The sequence below is a fragment of the Triticum urartu genome, chromosome 2A, assembly GCF_056163025.1.
Source record: "Triticum urartu cultivar PI428250 chromosome 2A, HENAU_Tu73, whole genome shotgun sequence".
Classification (NCBI taxonomy): domain Eukaryota; kingdom Viridiplantae; phylum Streptophyta; class Magnoliopsida; order Poales; family Poaceae; genus Triticum; species Triticum urartu.
Window position 1 is genome coordinate 190213953 of NC_141874.1, and position 18551 is coordinate 190232503.

General features: G+C 44.4%; 1 protein-coding gene across 1 annotated transcript; it reads right to left on the bottom strand.

Moving 5' to 3' along the window:
• Positions 1–267: 267 nt before the first annotated feature.
• LOC125536697 (vesicle-associated protein 4-1) lies at positions 268–5095 on the bottom strand. Its single transcript, XM_048699939.2, has 7 exons — positions 4599–5095; positions 3065–3135; positions 2849–2930; positions 2635–2750; positions 870–947; positions 657–776; positions 268–554 (listed from the first exon to the last, which is right to left on the bottom strand). The coding sequence occupies exons 1-7, from the start codon at positions 4888–4890 to the stop codon at positions 495–497; spliced, it is 819 nt and encodes a 272-aa protein (XP_048555896.1). The 5' UTR covers positions 4891–5095; the 3' UTR covers positions 268–494.
• Between the last annotated feature and the right edge of the window lie 13456 nt (positions 5096–18551).

The window sequence follows — 18551 nt, forward strand, 5'->3', positions numbered from 1 at the left end:
GCCAAATAAAATAAGATATACTGTGTTTTGCACTTACAACTTATTTTGATACTCCCTCTGTAAAGAAATATAAGTAAACGTTCTTATATTTCTTAATGGAGGGAGTACTTTTGTGAAATGTTCTAGCCGATCTAAATATCAAGTATAAAGACATAGGTAGTGTAAAAGACCCGGCAGAAGTTCTTTTGTGAAGCAGCAAAAGAATCGACAAAAAAAATTAACACATCATTAAGAAACCATCATAAGCAAGGCAGCTCTCGCAAGAGATAAACGGAAGCTACGCATATGCACTTTATTGTTCTGACAAGCCAATTAATTTATCTGTTACACAGCGAGTACCGAAACAACCAAAGGTTAGCTTGTTCACTGGAGACCGATCCTTCAAGCACAACTCTAAACTACCGCACACTAAACTAGCAGAACCTAGCAGTTTATAAGAATTATCACAACACATTGCTCAAGCCATATGCTGCTCTAGCACAAGAAGGTACAATTTACACCGAGTCGACCGCTTCAACCTGTTGTTGTGCGAGGTATCTTTCCCTCCTCTCTTTCTGCGACGAACACATGGAGGATAGATTTTAGCACTGGAAAAGGAATTTCACAAGAAAACAAAGAGCTGGAACACCGTAGGAGATCTGAAGTGATATACATACCCATTCATCAATGACAAGCCCTTCACCAACAATTTTAGGACCATTCTCTTCTGGAGGTTTCTTCCGCGCCTCAAGTGCAGCTTCTGCCTCGGCTAACTGAGTGTTCAGCTTTTCCAGTTGCTTTGGAAACAAATGGAACATGAGACATATTATTATGATTCTGTCCATGGAAGAAAGTTCTTATAAGTAACGGTGTTTGTATGATTTACTTACAGGGCCTGGGTTTTGAACATCCAAGAAAACAACCCTCAGTATCTTCTCAACCACTGCCTGATCTTTCTGCTCGTCGAACTGCAACCAACAAAAGAAGTCATCCTTAACAGCAGGGATATGAATCACAAGTATGTTACTGTTTGTTATGAAGGTAAGGTTTGAACCAAACATATGCGCCTCTTTCAATTTATACCACGAATGGGGGACCAACAGCATGAGCATTGCCTCGTATCCAACTAAACACTAAAAGCAGACCAGGGCAAAATGGACTACAGCACTAAACTACCTAGCACTAGGATTACTCTATCAACATTTACCCTATCAAGTTCCATTCGATGAATTAACAGCATATTCTTCTAGTTGAATGCCCCCAAGCCTCCCCCTCAGGAAAGAATTTTAACTCATCCAATTTGGACATCCTAACTATACAAGTGTACGGAGAGGATTGAGTTAGCATTCTTGCATATGAAAACATAGGTCCACCCTCAACATGCCTGTAAAAAAGGCAATGAAGGGTCAAGACGCCTCCTCTTGTAAGTGGAGATGAGCAAAATCCTAGCCCTCAAGTACAAAAACACTAAGCAAAACTCGAGAGGAGCAAGAAACGAGAAGGAAAAGAAGAGGCTCTATTCCAGTTCAGGTACTCCTGTAGTCTTCATTAATTATATTATCCGGGAGTCAAACGTGGTTGAACTCGCCTGTAAATTTGTCAGTTTGTTCTTCACTCGAGCACCTCCAACAACCCACCTATGTTGTTACGAAGGACATTACACATCAGCATTCACATTATGTGAAGGAGACATGGCGAGGGGAGAGGTCAAGCCGCTTCTCTAGGACCAGTTCTGCCGTAGTTAATGGGATCTGTTTTGATGTTACACCCACTCATCCCATGTCCCCCTGGAGCTGCCATCACAAAACAGTCGATCCCTGCAACTCCCCCCATCTTACCGCCATGCCCCCTTCCTCCTATCTCCGTGAAGTATGGGTGCTCAAGGGGGCAAGAACACACTGGCCAAACTGGAGGTGAATAGGGACATGGTTGACCCTTTGATTGTCTCCGTTGATAAAAATCGTGCAACAGCTTCAAATGGGAATGAACTTTTCTCCTTACCTATGTTGTGTGTATGTCTGTCAAGCCTCCCAGTATGACAACAGCAGAAGATGAGATGTCTTGTTTATATCCCCTCACAGAGGAGTTAGGGTCGGAGTTGATTTGTGCTCTGTCAACCCTTAGGGTCAGAGTTGATTTGTGCTCTGTCAACCCTTGGAGAGTTAGGGGGCAAGATCACGACTGGGATTTACCCATTTCCTCATGAGATTTACGATATAAACTAATGGTAGAGTGGTGATATGGACTTGGAATGAAATGTCTGGCCTAGTCTAACAACAATGCAATTGCAGCTGGTGTTAGGAAGTTTACCCTTAATGTTCAGTTAATAACCTACATCTACCTCAACAGTCCTTAATCGCGAAATTAGGTAGCCAATTAGGCAGGAGTACTCATATGGTAAAAGTGAGCTTCCACCCAAGCAATTCAACAGCAGGAGTACACTGACATAAATCCCCTCCCCTCTATGTCTCAGGCAGTTAGAAGAGTTGGTTTGGAGCATCGAAGCACATTTGGTTTGATTTCTAAGAAGCCTAATTTCACTCCAATAACTATAGCACCTGTAGGTATATGTCGGCAATTGGAAAATGTTCGCCAAACTTGCTAGAAATAACAAGCATGTGTGAAAGTAAAAGGTTAAAATAGAATGTCACAAACCAATTCTGGTGCATATTCCATGGGTCCTTTGACCTTCAAGCTCAAAATCTTGAACTTGACCTTGCACTTCTGCAGAACATTCTCATTATTCTCTGGGTGCTCGACAAACTTGAAAACTGGCAGGTCGAAAGGGAACAGAAGTAAGCACCAAATATGGACATACTGAGTAACCTTGCTGTTGCTAAGAAAAGATCCAATGTGACCAATACATTACCAGTCGCTATGATAGTCTCGCCAGGGGCAAGTATGGCTCCAGGAGGACGCATAAAGCAACTCTTGGGTGCAGTTGTTTGAAACTAGAAATTCAAAAAGACGATAACAGTCAGAAAAATATAGTTATCAACGGAGTTATTGTTGAGCACTGGATCTTTAACTGCAAATTTAGCCCATCTACCATTGGATAAGCTGCAAAGAAATAATCAGTACTAACCTTGAATGCTACATGTGACTTGCTTGTATTCTTTATCCTAATTGCACTCTTGACCTGCTTGCCTGGTTCATCTACAAAAGGCAAGCCAGAAGACTTATTAGCTTCTCTATAAAGAAGAGAACGTGTAAGAGAAAAACCAAGCAAAACTGAAGTCTATTTCTTGATTTTGCCTCCTATTACCGTGCATGCTAACCACATGTCCACATGTCATGATGTTCTGTACTCATTCAGACGAAAGTAAATTAAACAGCACAGCTAAAGCTAAGTCATTTAACAATCAGACCCTTCCTGTCAATTGAATAACTATGTCTTTTTTAGAAACACCAAAGACAACGTACACGCACACACTCACAACACAACACACACACACACTCACGCAGCGCCTACTGAAGACCGGGTCAGAGTTGCGGAGCTAATAACTACTCCCTCCGTTCCTAAATATAAGTCTTTTAAGAGATTTCAAAATGGACTACATACGGATGTATATAGACATATTTTAGAGTGTAGATTCACTCATTTTGCTCCGTATGTAGTCCATATTGGAATCTCTAGAAAGACTTATATTTAGGAACGGAGGGAGTACATAATTATGTAGAAGACTACAGTACTGCTAACATTTCAACGTCAATGTAGATACCAAATATCTTGCCTATGCATCACAAAATTAATAGTCCATTTGGCATTATGGGAGGGCATCCCACAAGACTTCGCTTCACAAACCATCACGGGATGCTTACCTATTTGTTGACCGCTTTCCTAGATAGATACTAAATTTAGACACGACAAAACAGGCGAACTCCCTCGCCCTGGAGATCACAGGCGTGCGCCTAGGCAACAACTTGCCAAGTGCAGCAAGAACGACATAGACTTCCAATGCTGTAGTTTTCAGGTTTTCAACTCAACTAGAAGAGTCAGTCTCTTATTTAAGGTATGGCTGTGAGAAAGAACACATCTGTTTACACTACTTCACGGCAACAAATATAGATATTGAACCCTCAAAAGCAACCAATCAACAAACTGATGTGTAAAATTGGTTTTCATCCTATGATTCCACTGTTTCCATCTAAGCACTCAGTAATGAGTGTAACAAATAACTGCCAGCAATAGAAAGTTGCCTAGACCCTGCATTGAAGGCTGCATTGAAGGCTACTGACATGTTATAACTAGCCTACCAAAATCGTGGCTCACGAATCTTGGAAGTTCCACTCGAGATCTAAGCGTTGGCAAACCCTGTCAAAAACTCTACACACGGAAATTCTACTACGGTTTACCTCCTGCAACAAGATCAAGAAATTCGGATGGCAAATCTCGCCACAAGATCGTGACTTTCTCGGCCACCCACAGATTCCCGCTTCAAGACAGCGGAGATCGAGCGATTTCGAACCAAAAATCAACCCCGGAAGTTAACGCAATCGAGCGGCACTAGCCACGCTGCACCCGCAAATCCTCAGCTTTCGGAGCTCCTCACGGCCCCAACCCATAATTAAACAAGAAAGACTGGCTCAAAGAAGACATGACTTCGTCGAGCGCTCACATGGGAAGTAGAGCTTGTTGGACGGATCGAGCCGGAGGCGGCGCCGCGCCGGCAGCAGAGATTTGGCGACCGTCGAGATCCCGGCCGGCGCGGCAGGGGCGCCGCCGTCTCCGGCGACGGGCGCCTCATGGCCGTAGCGGCCGGCCGAGTGGTGGATCCCGGACGAGGAGGAGGACGACGCTGGCGCCGGCGCGCCGCTGGCCTGCCTGAAGGGCATGCGGCAGAGGTTCCAGAGCTTCCCGCCGCCGGAGTCGGCGGCGGGGGCGTACCTGTCGTCGCCGGAGATCGCCATGGGCGAGGAAGTTACTACTACCAGTTACCACGAGCGTGTAGTACGGAGGATGTGGTTGGGCTGCACTCTGCTTCGGTTCTCCCCCTCTCCCTCTCTCTCTCTCTTCTAAAGTGATCCTTCTTTCACCTCAGCTTTCGCTACAGTACATTCTCCATCCTCGATCTCGCCTCTTTTTCATCTCTTCTCCGGTTGACTTTTCATTGATGGGCTGTGGACCGCGGCTTTATGCTGCTGCTGGCATAGTGAAACTAATCATGCACCCCGGATTGATCTGCAATTTTTTTTACACACGCCTCAAGTGTAACTGACGGAAGTGGTGTTACTGTACCACAAAAAAGCAGCAGTGGAAATAAATGAGCTCACTCATACAGCATGTTGCGGTAAGACTTTAATCAACTAATACGGTATCTCCCAAAATAGCAAGGTTAAGGGAAATCGGTGCCGGTTGCGGTAACTATTAGGAGTACATGCTCCTGGCTCGCAACATTAATTCACTGTTTCCGTTTCTAAAGAATTCAAAACACACAGAGACACATGACTAAGTACCATCGGGTCTCTTACTTTGCACACAAGAATTGTCGAAGTTTGAGTTCAAAAAAAAAATGTCGAAGTTTGACCATATTAATATGGAAAAAATATCAACATCTACAATACCAAAGTTAAAAATATTAAAATTAAATTCATGACTCATCTAATGATATTGATTTTGTATTGTTGATATTTTTCATAAAGTTGATCAAATTTATTAAGTTTGACTTCAGACAAATCCTATATATGAAGTAAAAAGGACCGGAGGGAGTATTATGTTTAGACTTTTTTTAAGTGGTGTACCATGAGCTTCGGTTCATTAAAAAAAGGAGAGTTGCTAGGTTAATTTTTTTAAACTCCAGCAAAAAGGTTACGACGCGCCCACGAGTTAGGGCATCCTGACCAACCTAATTACCCATAAGACCAACATGCCGCCGAGAAGAGAACACCATTGAGATTGCCTACAATCTCATCATCACCATGTTTTCCCGAGCAGACGACTACGACTTCATCATGAAGGACCCATTGAAAGTGTATTGCTTTCTCAATGGTACTTTGGTGTGATGACAACAAGATTAGTGATGACTGAAGTCGGTTATCAAGTTTATCTCAGGACATTGGTCTTTCGGTGATTGTCTACAGACTTGCTTGTCCCCCTATTTCAAAAAGGAAAAAGGCGACAGTTTTCGAAGACTCGGATGTTCTTTCGTTTATTTGAGTCATAGGCCAATTGCACTATTAAGAGGGGTCGTCGACAGGGATGATTTCAAGGGGGCGCGGGGGGGAGGGGCCCTCCAACGATCACGCTGCCCCTTAATAGCGATTAGGTGCTAGCAGATTTTTTTAGGTACGCACACGATTTGTGTTTTCTAGGGGACACAATTTGTGGTTGTCTCCCCCCACCCTACACCCCCCCCCCCCGGCATCCCATAGTGAAAGCTCATGTATATATCACGTATACTAGTATATTGCAAGTCAAAGGCCCACGTGAGTACTCATCCAAAGTACTTGCAAGACTTATCAGATCTATACTACATATGCATCGGTATCAAAGGAGTGGGGCTAACTTTCATCCACCGTCGACTTCATCCAGCCTCCATCGGCTACTGTTCATCCAGCCTCCACAGGGTCCTGTTCATCCACCCCCAACCGGTTGGGGTGCGGCGGCCTCCTCGGGGTTCTGTTCATCCAGCGGCAACCGCCTACTACCATGTGGTTCTATTCATCCAACCCCTACCGGGAATTGTTCATCCACAGCCAACCAACCAGCTCGACTCACCGCGTCTCGACTCGTTCTACGTACCGCGCGCACGGTAGCAACAATCACTGTTCATCGAGAGGCAACCCAACACCGGCTGGCTACGTCTCGCGCGGGGGCTCGATCGGCTTTAGTAAGCAGCAGCAGTGATCGATCACTCGAGTTCATTTAGCAGCAGCAACGAAAGAATCGCTCGGGTTCAGTCAGCAGCGAATGAATTGCTCGGGGTCAGTTAACAGCCAATGGATGGATCGCTCGGGTTCAGTAATGTAACTAGTGCGATCGCTCGGGTTCAGTTAGCCAACGCCTCGCACACACGCGCGTACACGAGAGAAACACGCAAACCATAGTGCATCGCTCGGCCCCGACCACCCATCGTAATCTGGAACTCCCCGATATTTTCCTCGCCCTCGCTTCTACCGCAATTTTTCCGTCATGGATGGCCCAAAGAATGGTATGCAGGTGCGTCTCCGGCCCGCCCAAGACGAAAAGCCCATTTTTTGTCTTGATTTTTTTGTCATAGAAGTAGGAGCCCACCACATCTATGATGATACGTGTTTTTGTCACAATTATTGTCATAGAAGTGTCATAAGCATGACAGGGAAACTTTTCATTCGGGCCAAAATGTCACGGATATGTCTTTTTGTAGTGTCACAATTAGCATACGTTTGTCCTTTGGGTTAATTGGTGAATTTCCATGGTTGGTTTGAGTTGCTTGTGATTATGCTGTTGTCCTTTGGTGCCCATCATATGAGCGCGCACTTGGATCACACCATAGGGTTAGCTGTATATTGATAGGACTATGCTTATGGGAGCAGAGCGGCAGAAACCTCGTGAGGCCATAAAAATTGATATGTAGGGGAGGCCAATATATCTTACTGTTATTGTTGGATTTTACCTTAATAAACTTGTTAATACTGTTGGGGAACACAGTATTTCAAAAAAATTCCTACGATCACGCAATATCTATCTAGGAGATGCATAGAGGGGAGAGTGTGTCCACGTACCCTCGTAGACCGAAAGCGGAAGCATTAAGTAATGCGGTTGATGTAGTCAAACGTCTTCGTGATCCAACCGATCAAGTACCAAACGCACGGCACCTCCGCGATCTGCACACGTTCAGCTCGGTGACGTCCTTCGTACTCTTGATCAAGTTGAGGCCGAGGGAGAGTTTCGTCAGCACGACGACGTGATGACGGTGATGATGAAGTTACCGACGCAGGGCTTCGCCTAAGCACAACAATGATATGACCAAGGTGGAAATATGTGGAGGGGGGCACCGCACACGGCTAAGACAACTGTCAACTTGTGTGTTCTAGGGTGCCCTCCTGCCCCCGTATATAAAGGAGCAAGGGGGAGGCCGGCCGGCCCTCATAGGGCGCGCCCCCAAGTAGGATTCCTACTAGGAATAGGAATCCTATTCCTAGTAGGTTTCCAACAAGGGAAGAGAGGGGGAAGGAAGGAGAGGGAGAAGGAAAGGGAGGGGCGCCACCCCCGGCAATTCCTAAACGGCACTTATAGCGCCCGTTTTAGTTATTTATGCAATCGGGCGCACACCCTCCTGCCGAACTGGGCCGGCCCATTCTCCTTTTTTTCTTCTAAAAACGCAAAAATCTGCTAGTGCTGGGCAAGATTCGAACTGGTGACCTCCCTCATATAAGCACGCTGCCAGAACCACTCACCCACCTTACCTGTTTGTGTTGCGTCAGAGCTTTTCACCCTTTTGTTTCCATATGTTTTTTCTTACGAACGATTTTGTTCGGTTTTTTCCTTCTTCTTTTTTCTTTCTTCTTCTGCTAAGTGTGAACCCTTTTTTTTTCAAATTCGTGAACTTTAATTCAAATCAGTGAACTTTTTTTCAAAATTGATGAACCTTTTGTCAAATCGATGAACCTTTTTTTCCAAAGTCGATGAACTATTTTCAAATCGGTGAACTCTTTTCCAAATTTGATAAACTTTTTTCAAACTCGATGAACTATTTTCAAATTGGTGAACTCTTTTCAAAATTTGATGAACTTTTTTCAAACTCGATGAACTATTTTCAAATCAGTGAGCTCTTTTCCAAATTTGATGAACTTTTTTCAAACTCGATGAACTTTTTTCAAAATTGATGAAATTTTTTCAAATCGATGAACCTTTTTTCAAAGTCAATGAACTATTTTCAAATCGGTGAACTATTTTCAAATTCGGTGAACTCTTTTCCAAATTTGATGAACTTTTTTCAAACTCGATGAACTTTTTTCAAAATGGATGAACTTTTTTCAAATCGATGAACCTTTTTTTCAAAGTCGATGAACTATTTTCAAATTGGTGAACTTTTTTCCAAATTCCATGAACTTTTTTCAATTTTGTGGACCTTTCTTCAAAAATGATGAACCTATTCAAATTCACGAATTTAATGTAAATAATTCATAAAATTAAGTTATTAATAGCTCGGCCGCGCGTTCTTATACTTTTGGTGCTTCAATAAAACACCAAAGTTAAGTTGTTCTAGTGGTTAGGCACACTTGTACAGGAAGACATGGTCTCTAGTTCGAATCCTGGGAGGGGCACCTTTTGCTGTTTTTTAGTTAATTTCACTGCACAGGCGCGTCGGCCTTGTTGGGCCAGGCCCAGGTAGGCAGCGCGTGGGCGCCAGTGCATGTTACGGGCGCTAAAGGCGCGGCTTAGGAGCTCCCGCCGCCCCCTCCTAGTCCAATTCGGACTCCTCAAGGGGGAGGGGGGCGGCCAGCCCTAGGGCCCTCTCCTCTCTCACACACACAAGGCCCATGTTGGCCCATTAGTTCCCCCCCCGGGGGTTTCCGATAACCCCCGGCACTCCTATATTTATTCGGTGACCCCGGAACTCATCCGGTGTGCGAATAACATCGTCCAATATATCAACCTTTATGTCTCGACCATTTCGAGACTCCTCATCATGTCCGTGATCACATCCCACTCCGAACTACCTTCGGTACATCAAAACACATAAACTCATAATACCGATCGTCATCGAACGTTAAGCGTGCCGACCCTACGGGTTCGAGAACTATGTCGACATGATCGAGACTCATCTCCGGTCAATAACCAATAGCGGAACCTGGATGCTCATATTGGTTCCTACATATTCTATGAAGATCTTTATCGGTCAAACCGCATAACAACATACGTTGTTCCTTTTGCCATCGGTATGTTACTTGCCCGAGATTCGATCGTCGATATCTCAATACGTAGTTCAATCTCGTTATCGGCAAGTCTCTTTTACTCGTTTCATAATGCAACATCTCGCAACTAACTCATTAGTCACATTGCTTGCAAGGCTTATAGTGATGTGCATTACCGAGAGGGCCCAGAGATACCTCTCTGATACACGGAGTGAAAAAATCCTAATCTCGATCTATGCCAACTCAACAAACACCATTGGAGACACATGTAGAGCATCTTTATAGTCACCCAGTTACGTTGTGATGTTTGATAGCACACTAAGTGCTCTTCCGGTATTCGGGAGTTGCATAATCTCAAAGTCATAGTAACATGTATAAGTCATGAAGAAATCAATAGCAATAAACTAAACGATCATAGTGCTAAGCTAATGGATGGGTCTTGTCAATCACATCATTCTCTAATGATGTGATCCCGTTCATCAAATGACAACTCATGTCTATGGTTAGGAAACTTAACCATCTTTGATTAACGAGCTAGTCAAGTAGAGGCATACTAGTGACACTCTGGTTGTCTATGTATTCACACATGTACTAAGTTTCCGGTTAATACAATTCTAGCATGAATAATAAACATTTATCATGATATAAGGAAATATAAATAACAACTTTATTATTGCCTCTAGGGCATATTTCCTTCAGTCTCCCACTTGCACTAGAGTCAATAATCTAGATTACAAAGTAATGATTCTAACACCCATTGAGTCTTGGTCCTGGTCATGTTTTATTCGTGAGAGAGGCTTACTCAATGGGTCTGCAACATTCAGATCCGTATGTATCTTGCAAATCTCTATGTCTCCCTCCTTGACTTGATCGCGGATGGAATTGAAGCATCTCTTGATGTGCTTGGTTCTCTTGTGAAATATGGATTCTTTTGCCAATGCAATTGCACCAGTATTGTCACAAAATATTTTCATTGGACCAGATGCACTAGTATGACATCTAGATTGGATATGAACTCCTTCATCCAGACTCCTTCATTTGCTGCTTCCGAAGCAGCTATGTATTCTGCTTCGCACGTAGATCCCGCCACGACGCTCTGCTTGGAACTGCACCAACTAAGATGTAGCGATCCGACCTCAAACGATCAAATCTCTATGCGTAAGTGTCATCCCTGGATCGGTAATGCTAGCACACAAAGTACTTGAAGGATTTATAATAGAGTTCAATCACACACTTATTACATCAAAACTCAAAAGAGAGTACTTATTACAATAATATGGCTGAATGCCATCTAATGTAGATAACAACGGAAGCTTCAAAGGTAAAATGAGTCCATCAACTCCAACGGCATAGTTGAGTGCACGGAAACGACCTAGCGCACCTTACTCTTCGTCTGAGAAGTCTGCAACATAATACGTTGCAGCCCGAAATGGGTCAGCACATGGAATATGCTAGCAAAATAACACTGTAGAGCAATGAACATGTAATAACTATAACTATATGCAAATTTGGCTGGTGGAGGATCTATGGTTAATTTTGCAAAAAGCTAGTTTTTCCCTACAACAAAGGAATAGATTTTATTTAACTACAAAGTTTGTTGAAAACATTGAGAAGGTTCCTCCAACTCAATCCCAAATTAATAATTATCAACCCAACAAATTAATTACATAGAGTGATGAGATCAAACCAATAATTCAAGTACCAGATACTCAAGATGTCCATAACCGGGGACACAGCTAACCATGATTAGTTTATACACTCTGTAGAGGTTTGCGCACTTTTCCCCACAAGACTCGATCTCCTCCGTTGGATTTCCCGCACTACATGATGTTTGAGAAACGGATGACCGAGACACAGTCTTTCAGAAGCATTAACTCTTTACTCTGGGTAGACAGTACCACCTACATCCCCTACATCTGCTAGTCTACCACTGAAAGAGGTCACACAACATACCCAACTATGCCAGAGCCCATAATGGCTTGTGGCTGCACACGGAAGTTTCCAGCATGAATAATCTTATGATCCCTTTGAGCCTGGGTGGCAAACCGTAGGATGATCACACGGGTACTCCGGGATATCCCAGGACAACACTAGATTGCTCCAGGTGCCCAGACAACCACTGGGTGCTCTAGGGTGCCTCAACTAATCCACCCAGATGTGTATTAAAGTAACCACCTTAAGTTTAACCATTAATTAAAACTCTCACAGCTGTCATGGATCACTCAAGACAAACCACGTCTATGAGCATAGCATAGTAGTAATAGCATAACGTAGAAGTAACTCCCAGGGTTTGATAATAAAGGCAATAGGTACTACCTCATCACTACTTCGCAGTACCCACAATTATTCAAGTCCTAACCATGCAGTGTTTGAGGAGTGAACTAATGCATAAAAACTGGGTAATAAGGGATATGATCGAAGTGTTACTTGCCTTGCTGACGATCTGAAAACCCTAGTGACTCGTAGTAGCACGCTTCGCACTTCGGAAACTCTATTGCAAACAAGCAATAACACACATAAGCACTCAAGCAATATATGCCAGGGTAAAACTCAAGAGAAAAGATCCAAATTGAAAGTTCAACTGAAGAGCTTCGATTTGCAAAAAGAATCAACCAAATCGGAGCTACGAAACTCAAACAACGATCAAAAGAAGTTCGAAATCAAATCTTCTTGCAACCAAATTTTAAATTGCCAAAACCTTGTTCAAGTTGGTTAACTGGAAAGAGGGGGTCAAGACAAAGATCTTGGCGTTGGTTTCACTGGATTTGGACAAGCGAGCAAAAAGTTGCAAGGGTTTGAAGATCAGGGGCTAATTTGTGGTAAAAATAATCGCGGATAGGTCCCTGGCCAAAAATAGAATAAAAGAATATCGAACGAACTTCGCTATCAGGGACAAACGAACGAACGTGTTCGTTAAAACGAACAGAACAGAGAACATTCGCTAAAAAGATTCGTTCGAAAAAAAACCCGAGAAAAACCCTAACCCTAAACCGAAAAAATGAAAAAAAATGACGAACCGGGGCGGTTTGTACTGGTTCACGGCGATGGCGAAACGGCGGCGGTGGCGGCTCCGGCGCAGGCAGGGCAGGGCGGCGGTGGCGCAAGCGGCGGCAGCGGGCGGCGAGCGGCGCGAGCACGAGCTGCGGCGGTGGCTAGTGGCGGCTGCGGCGAGGCGGGGTGGAGAGGAGCCGGCGGGGGCGGTGCAATATAAAGGCCCGATGGGGCTTGGCGGCTTGGGGAAGGGGCTGAGGCCGAGGAGTCCGGCTCGGTCTCCTTCTCCGGCGACGGCAACGCCGTGCGCGGGATGGACTCGGGCGGCTGGGCCTTCGGCCCAGTCGAGCGAGGGAGAAGTTTTTTTAATAAAATTCCGCCCGAATAAAAATCCTAATAAAATATATAAAAAATTCTAAAAATTTCAAAAACAATTTTCACCGTCTAAATCTATTATTTAGAACAAAGTGAACATTTTTCTGACCTAAAAATGCATATTTTTCTAATTCAAATAAAATATCAAATAAAAACCAAATAAAATATAAATTTGATTTTAAAATTTCTCCTCCAATATTCCTCTTTTTTGAAGAAGTCATATTATCTTCTCTCTTTTGTTTTTTTTATATTAGAAATATTTTGGAGAAAAAAATATTAAAACCAAATTGATCCTCTTTCCAAATTTGAGGAAAATTCAAATATGAAAATTTATGAAATCCCCAACTCTCTCCTTGGGTCCTTGAGTTGCTTAAGATTTCTAAGATCACAACCAAATATGCAAATAAAATATGATATGCATGTGATGACCTATGTATAACATTCAAATTGAAAATTAAGATGTTACAAACCTACCCCCTTAAGATGAATCTCGCCCTCGAGATTCCAGTTGGCTAGAAAATAGGTGTGGGTGGTCTTTCCGTAGGTCTTCTTCTCGCTCCCAAGTGGCTTCATCCTCGGTATGGTGGCTCCACTGAACTTTGCAAAACTTAATAACCTTGTTGCGGGTAACTCTGCTCGCAATTCAAGAATCTTGATGGGTTTCTCCTCGTAGGTTAGATCACTCTCTAACTGAATTGCTTCCAGGGGCACTGTATCTCTTAGAGGAATATCGGCCATCTCAGCATGGCACTTCTTCAACTGGGAAACGTGAAACACATTGTGAACTCCTGACAATCCTTTGGGTAACTCCAGTTTGTAGGTAACCTCTCCCATACGTTCCAGAACTCGGTATGGTCCTACAAATCTCGGGGCTAACTTTCCCTTAACTCCAAATCTTTTAACTCCTCGGAGTGGTGACACACGAAGATATGCTCTGTCACCAATTTCATAGACTACCTCCTTGCGTTTAGTATCGGCGTAACTCTTCTGCCTGGACTGAGCTACCTTCAGTTTATCTCGGATCAACTTAACCTTCTCTTCAGACTCTTTGTTCAAATCTGGTCCAAACAACTGACGGTCTCCGACTTCATCCCACATTAACGGTGTCCTGCATCTGCTTCCATACAAGGCTTCAAAAGGTGACATCTTCAGACTAGCCTGATAACTTTTGTTGCATGAGAAATCCACGTAGGGTAAGTTGTCATCCCAACTAGATCCATAATCTAGCGCACAAGCTCTCAACATGTCCTCCAGAATCTAATTTACTCTCTCGGTCTGTCCATCTGTCTGTGGATGAAAGGTTGTACTGAACTCTAGCCTAGTATCCAAAGTCTGGTGCAACTGATTCCAAAACTTTGAGGTAAACTGTGTCCCTCTATCTGATACGATGGTCCTCGGAACTCCATGCACACATACGATCCTGGTCATATATATCTTGGCCAACTTCGCGCTTGTATATGTGGTTTTCACTGGGATAAAATGGGCTACCTTGGTCAAGCGATCAACTACTACCCATATAGAATTTGATCCCGATCGGTCATGGGTAATCTGGTGATGAAATCCATGCCAAGCTTGTCCCACTTCCATTCGGGTATCGACATAGGTTGCAGTAATCCTGCTGGCTTCTGATGTTCTGCCTTTACTATCTGACATACATCACATACTGCTACATATTCGGCAATATCCTTCTTCATTTCTGTCCACCAAAAACGCTCCTTCAAATCCAAATACATCTTGGTGTTTCCGAGGTGAATTGAGTATGGCGAGTCATGTGCTTCCTGAAGTATTAACTTCCTGATCTCCGCATTATTGGGCATGTATACACGATCCTCAAACCATAAAGTCTCGTGCTCATCCTCACGAAAACCTTTGGCTTTTCCTTTGCTCATCTTCTCCTTAATCTCAGAAATTTCCTTATCATCCTTCTAAGCTTCTCGTATCTTTCCCAATAATGTAGACTGAACCTCCATTGTTGCAACAAAACCTCTAGGAACTATCTCCAAACGAAGTTCCTTGAGATCGTCTACTAACTCCTATGGTAATCCTCCGCTTGTGAGGGTATTGGCATAACTTTTGCATCTCAAAGCGTCTGCTATGACATTGTACTTTCCTGGATGATAATGCAGCTTCATATCATAATCCTTCATGAGCTCCAACCACCTCCTCTGCCTAAGATTCAACTCCTTCTGCGTGAAAATGTACTTCACACTCTTGTGATCGGTGTACACATCACATCTATTTCCAATCAGAAAATGTCTCCAGGTCTAGAACGCATGCACTACGGCTGCTAACTCCAAATCATGTGTCGCATAATTCAACTCGTGGGGTCGAAGCTGTCGTGAGGCATATGAAACAACTCTTCCATATTGCATAAGTACACCTCCAAGTCCCAAATGAGAGCGTTGCAGTAAACTTGGAAATCCTTGCGTATATCCGGAAGAATCAGCACTAGGGCTGTAACCAAACGTTTCTTCAACTCCTGAAAACAGGCCTCATGCTACCTCTTGAGCACTGCGTTGGTTTTCCCTTGAAGAGGAAAGGGTGATGCAACAAAGTAGCGTAAGTATTTCCCTCAGTTTTTGAGAACCAAGGTATCAATCCAGTAGGAGACTACATGCAAGTCCCTCATACCTACACAAACAAATAAGAACCTCGCAACCAACACAATAAAGGGGTTGTCAATCCCTTCATGGTCACTTACGAGAGTGAGATCTGATAGAGATAATAATAATAAGATAAATAGTTTTGGTATTTTTATGGTATAGATTGGAAAATAAAGATTGCAAAAATAAACGATAATAGAAATAGCTTGTTGACAGGAGATTAATATAATGGAGAATAGACCCGGGGGCCATAGGTTTCACTAGTGGCTTCTCTCAAGATAGCATAAGTATTACGGTGGGTGAACAAATTACTGTCGAGCAATTGATAGAAAAGTGCATAATTATGAGAATATCTAGGCACAATCATGTATATATGCATCACGTCCGCGACAAGTAGACCGAAACGATTCTGCATCTACTACTATTACTCCACACATCGACCGCTATCCAACATGCATCTAGAGTATTAAGTTCATAAGAACAGAGTGACGCATTAGGCAAGATGACATGATGTAGAAGGATAAACTCAAGCAATATGATATAAACCCCATCTTTTTATCCTCGATGGCAACAATACAATACGTGCCTTGCTGCCCCTGCTGTCACTGGGGAAGGACACCGCAAGATTGAACCGAAAGCTAAGCACTTCTCCCATTGCAAGAAAGATCAATCTAGTAGGCCAAACCAAACTGATAATTCGAAGAGACTTACAAAGATAACCAATCATACATAAAATATTTCAGAGAGGAATCAAATATTGTTCATAGATAAACTTGATCGGTAAACCCACAATTCATCGGATCTCGACAAACACATCGCAAAAAGAATTACATCGAATAGATCTCCAAGAAGATCGAGGAGAACATTGTATTGAGATCCAAAGAGAGAGAAGAAGCCATCTAGCTAATAACTATGGACCCGAAGGTCTGAAGTAAACTACTCACACATCATCGGAGAGGCTATGGTGTTGATGTAGAAGCCCTCCGTGATCGATTCCCCCTCCGGCGGAGCTCCGGAAAAGGCCCCAAGATGGGATCTCTTGGGTACAGAAGGTTGCGGTGGTGTAAATAGGGTTTCGTGGTTGAGGGAGTCCTAGATTAGGGGGCCTCCGGACAGCCGGACTATATCCTTTGGCCGGACTGTTGGACTATGAAGATACAAGATTGAAGACTTCGTCTCGTGTCCGGATGGGACTTTCCTTGGCGTGGAAGGCAAGCTAGGCAATACGGATGTGTAGATCTCCTCCCTTGTAACCGACTCTGTGTAACCCTAGCCCCCTCTGGTGTCTACATAAACCGGAGGGTTTAGTCCGTAGGACAACATACAATCATACCATAGGCTAGCTTCTAGGGTTTAGCCTCTACGATCTCGTGGTAGATCAACTCTTGTAATACTCATATCATCAAGAACAATCAAGTAGGACGTAGGGTATTACCTCCATCAAGAGGGCCCGAACCTGGGCAAACATTGTGTCCCCTGCCTCCTGTTACCATCCACTTTAGACGCACAGTTCGGGACCCCCTACCCGAGATCCGCCGGTTTTGACACCCACATTGGTGCTTTCATTGAGAGTTCCACCGTGCTGTCACCATAAGGCTTGATGGCTCCTTCGATCATCGGTAACGATGCGGTCCAAGGTGAGGTTTTCCTCCCAGACAGATCTTCGTATTTGGCGGCTTCGTACTGCGGGCCAATTCGCTTGGCCATCTGGAGCAGATCGAGAACTACGCCCGTGGCCATCAGGCCAGGATCGGAAACTTAAACTACACTGCCGACATCCGCGGAGACTTGATCTTCGACGGATTCGAGCCCATGTCAGGTGCGCCGCACAGTCACGACGAGCAGGACGTAACTCTGCCGCCGGACAATGTTCGGGAGATCGCATCTGCAACTGCTCCGGCCGTCAATCCGGAGCAAATCGCGCCACCTGAAAGCGGAGGGATAGACCCCGCCATGGAGGCCGCACCTTCAGTGGCGATAGAGCCAGATACTGACTTCACCCCTTACGAGAGCCGTGTTGCCGAACCACTGGATTCATCTCCGGCCACGGACTCCGAACTGCTTACATCTGTACCCGTCGAATCTGAGTGGGCACCGATCATGGAGTTCACCTCCGCGGATATCTTTCAGCACTCGCCTTTCGTCAATGTGCTAAATTCATTAAGGTCTCTCTCCCTGTCAGGAGAACCTTGGCCGATCTATGTCCGGCCAGGATGGGACGCGGACGACAAAGAAATTCGCTGCCCGCCCACCACCCACTTAGTAGCCACTGTCGACGATTTAACCGACATGCTCGACTTCGACTCCGAAGACATCGACGGTATGGACGATGTTGCAGGAGACAAATAGGAACCACCGCCCACAGGGCGCTGGAATGCCACCTCATCACATGACATGTACATGGTGGATACACCCAAAGAAGGCAATGGCGAAGAGACAGCTGAGGATGGACCCTCCAAGAAGCAACCCAAGCGCCGACGTCAGCGGCGCCGCCCTAAGTCCCGCCATAGCAAAAACAGTGATAATAGCGCAAGAGAAAATAACACCCCAGTCGACTCCAGAGGAAACGACGACCACATCGCCCCGGCAGCAGAGCATGACGAAGCTGCAAGCGGCGAACATAGTACGGATCCGACGTCCGAACACGGCGACGCCGAGGATAAACCTCATCAAACCCCCTCTGGGGAGGTGATGTCTACTACACAACCTTCTTCTTATAGATGTTGTTGGTCCTCCAAGTGCAGAGGTTTGTAGGATAGTAGC

Coding starts and splice junctions, on each gene's coding strand:
- LOC125536697 (XM_048699939.2), bottom strand. CDS start 4,890: ATGGCGATCTCCGGCGACGACAGGTACGCCCCCGCCGCCGACTCCGGC. Junction 948..2,634: donor TGGAATATGCACCAGAATTG/GTTTGTGACATT, acceptor TGTTGGTTGCAG/TTCGACGAGCAGAAAGATCA. Junction 555..656: donor GGCTTGTCATTGATGAATGG/GTATGTATATCA, acceptor TGTTCGTCGCAG/AAAGAGAGGAGGGAAAGATA.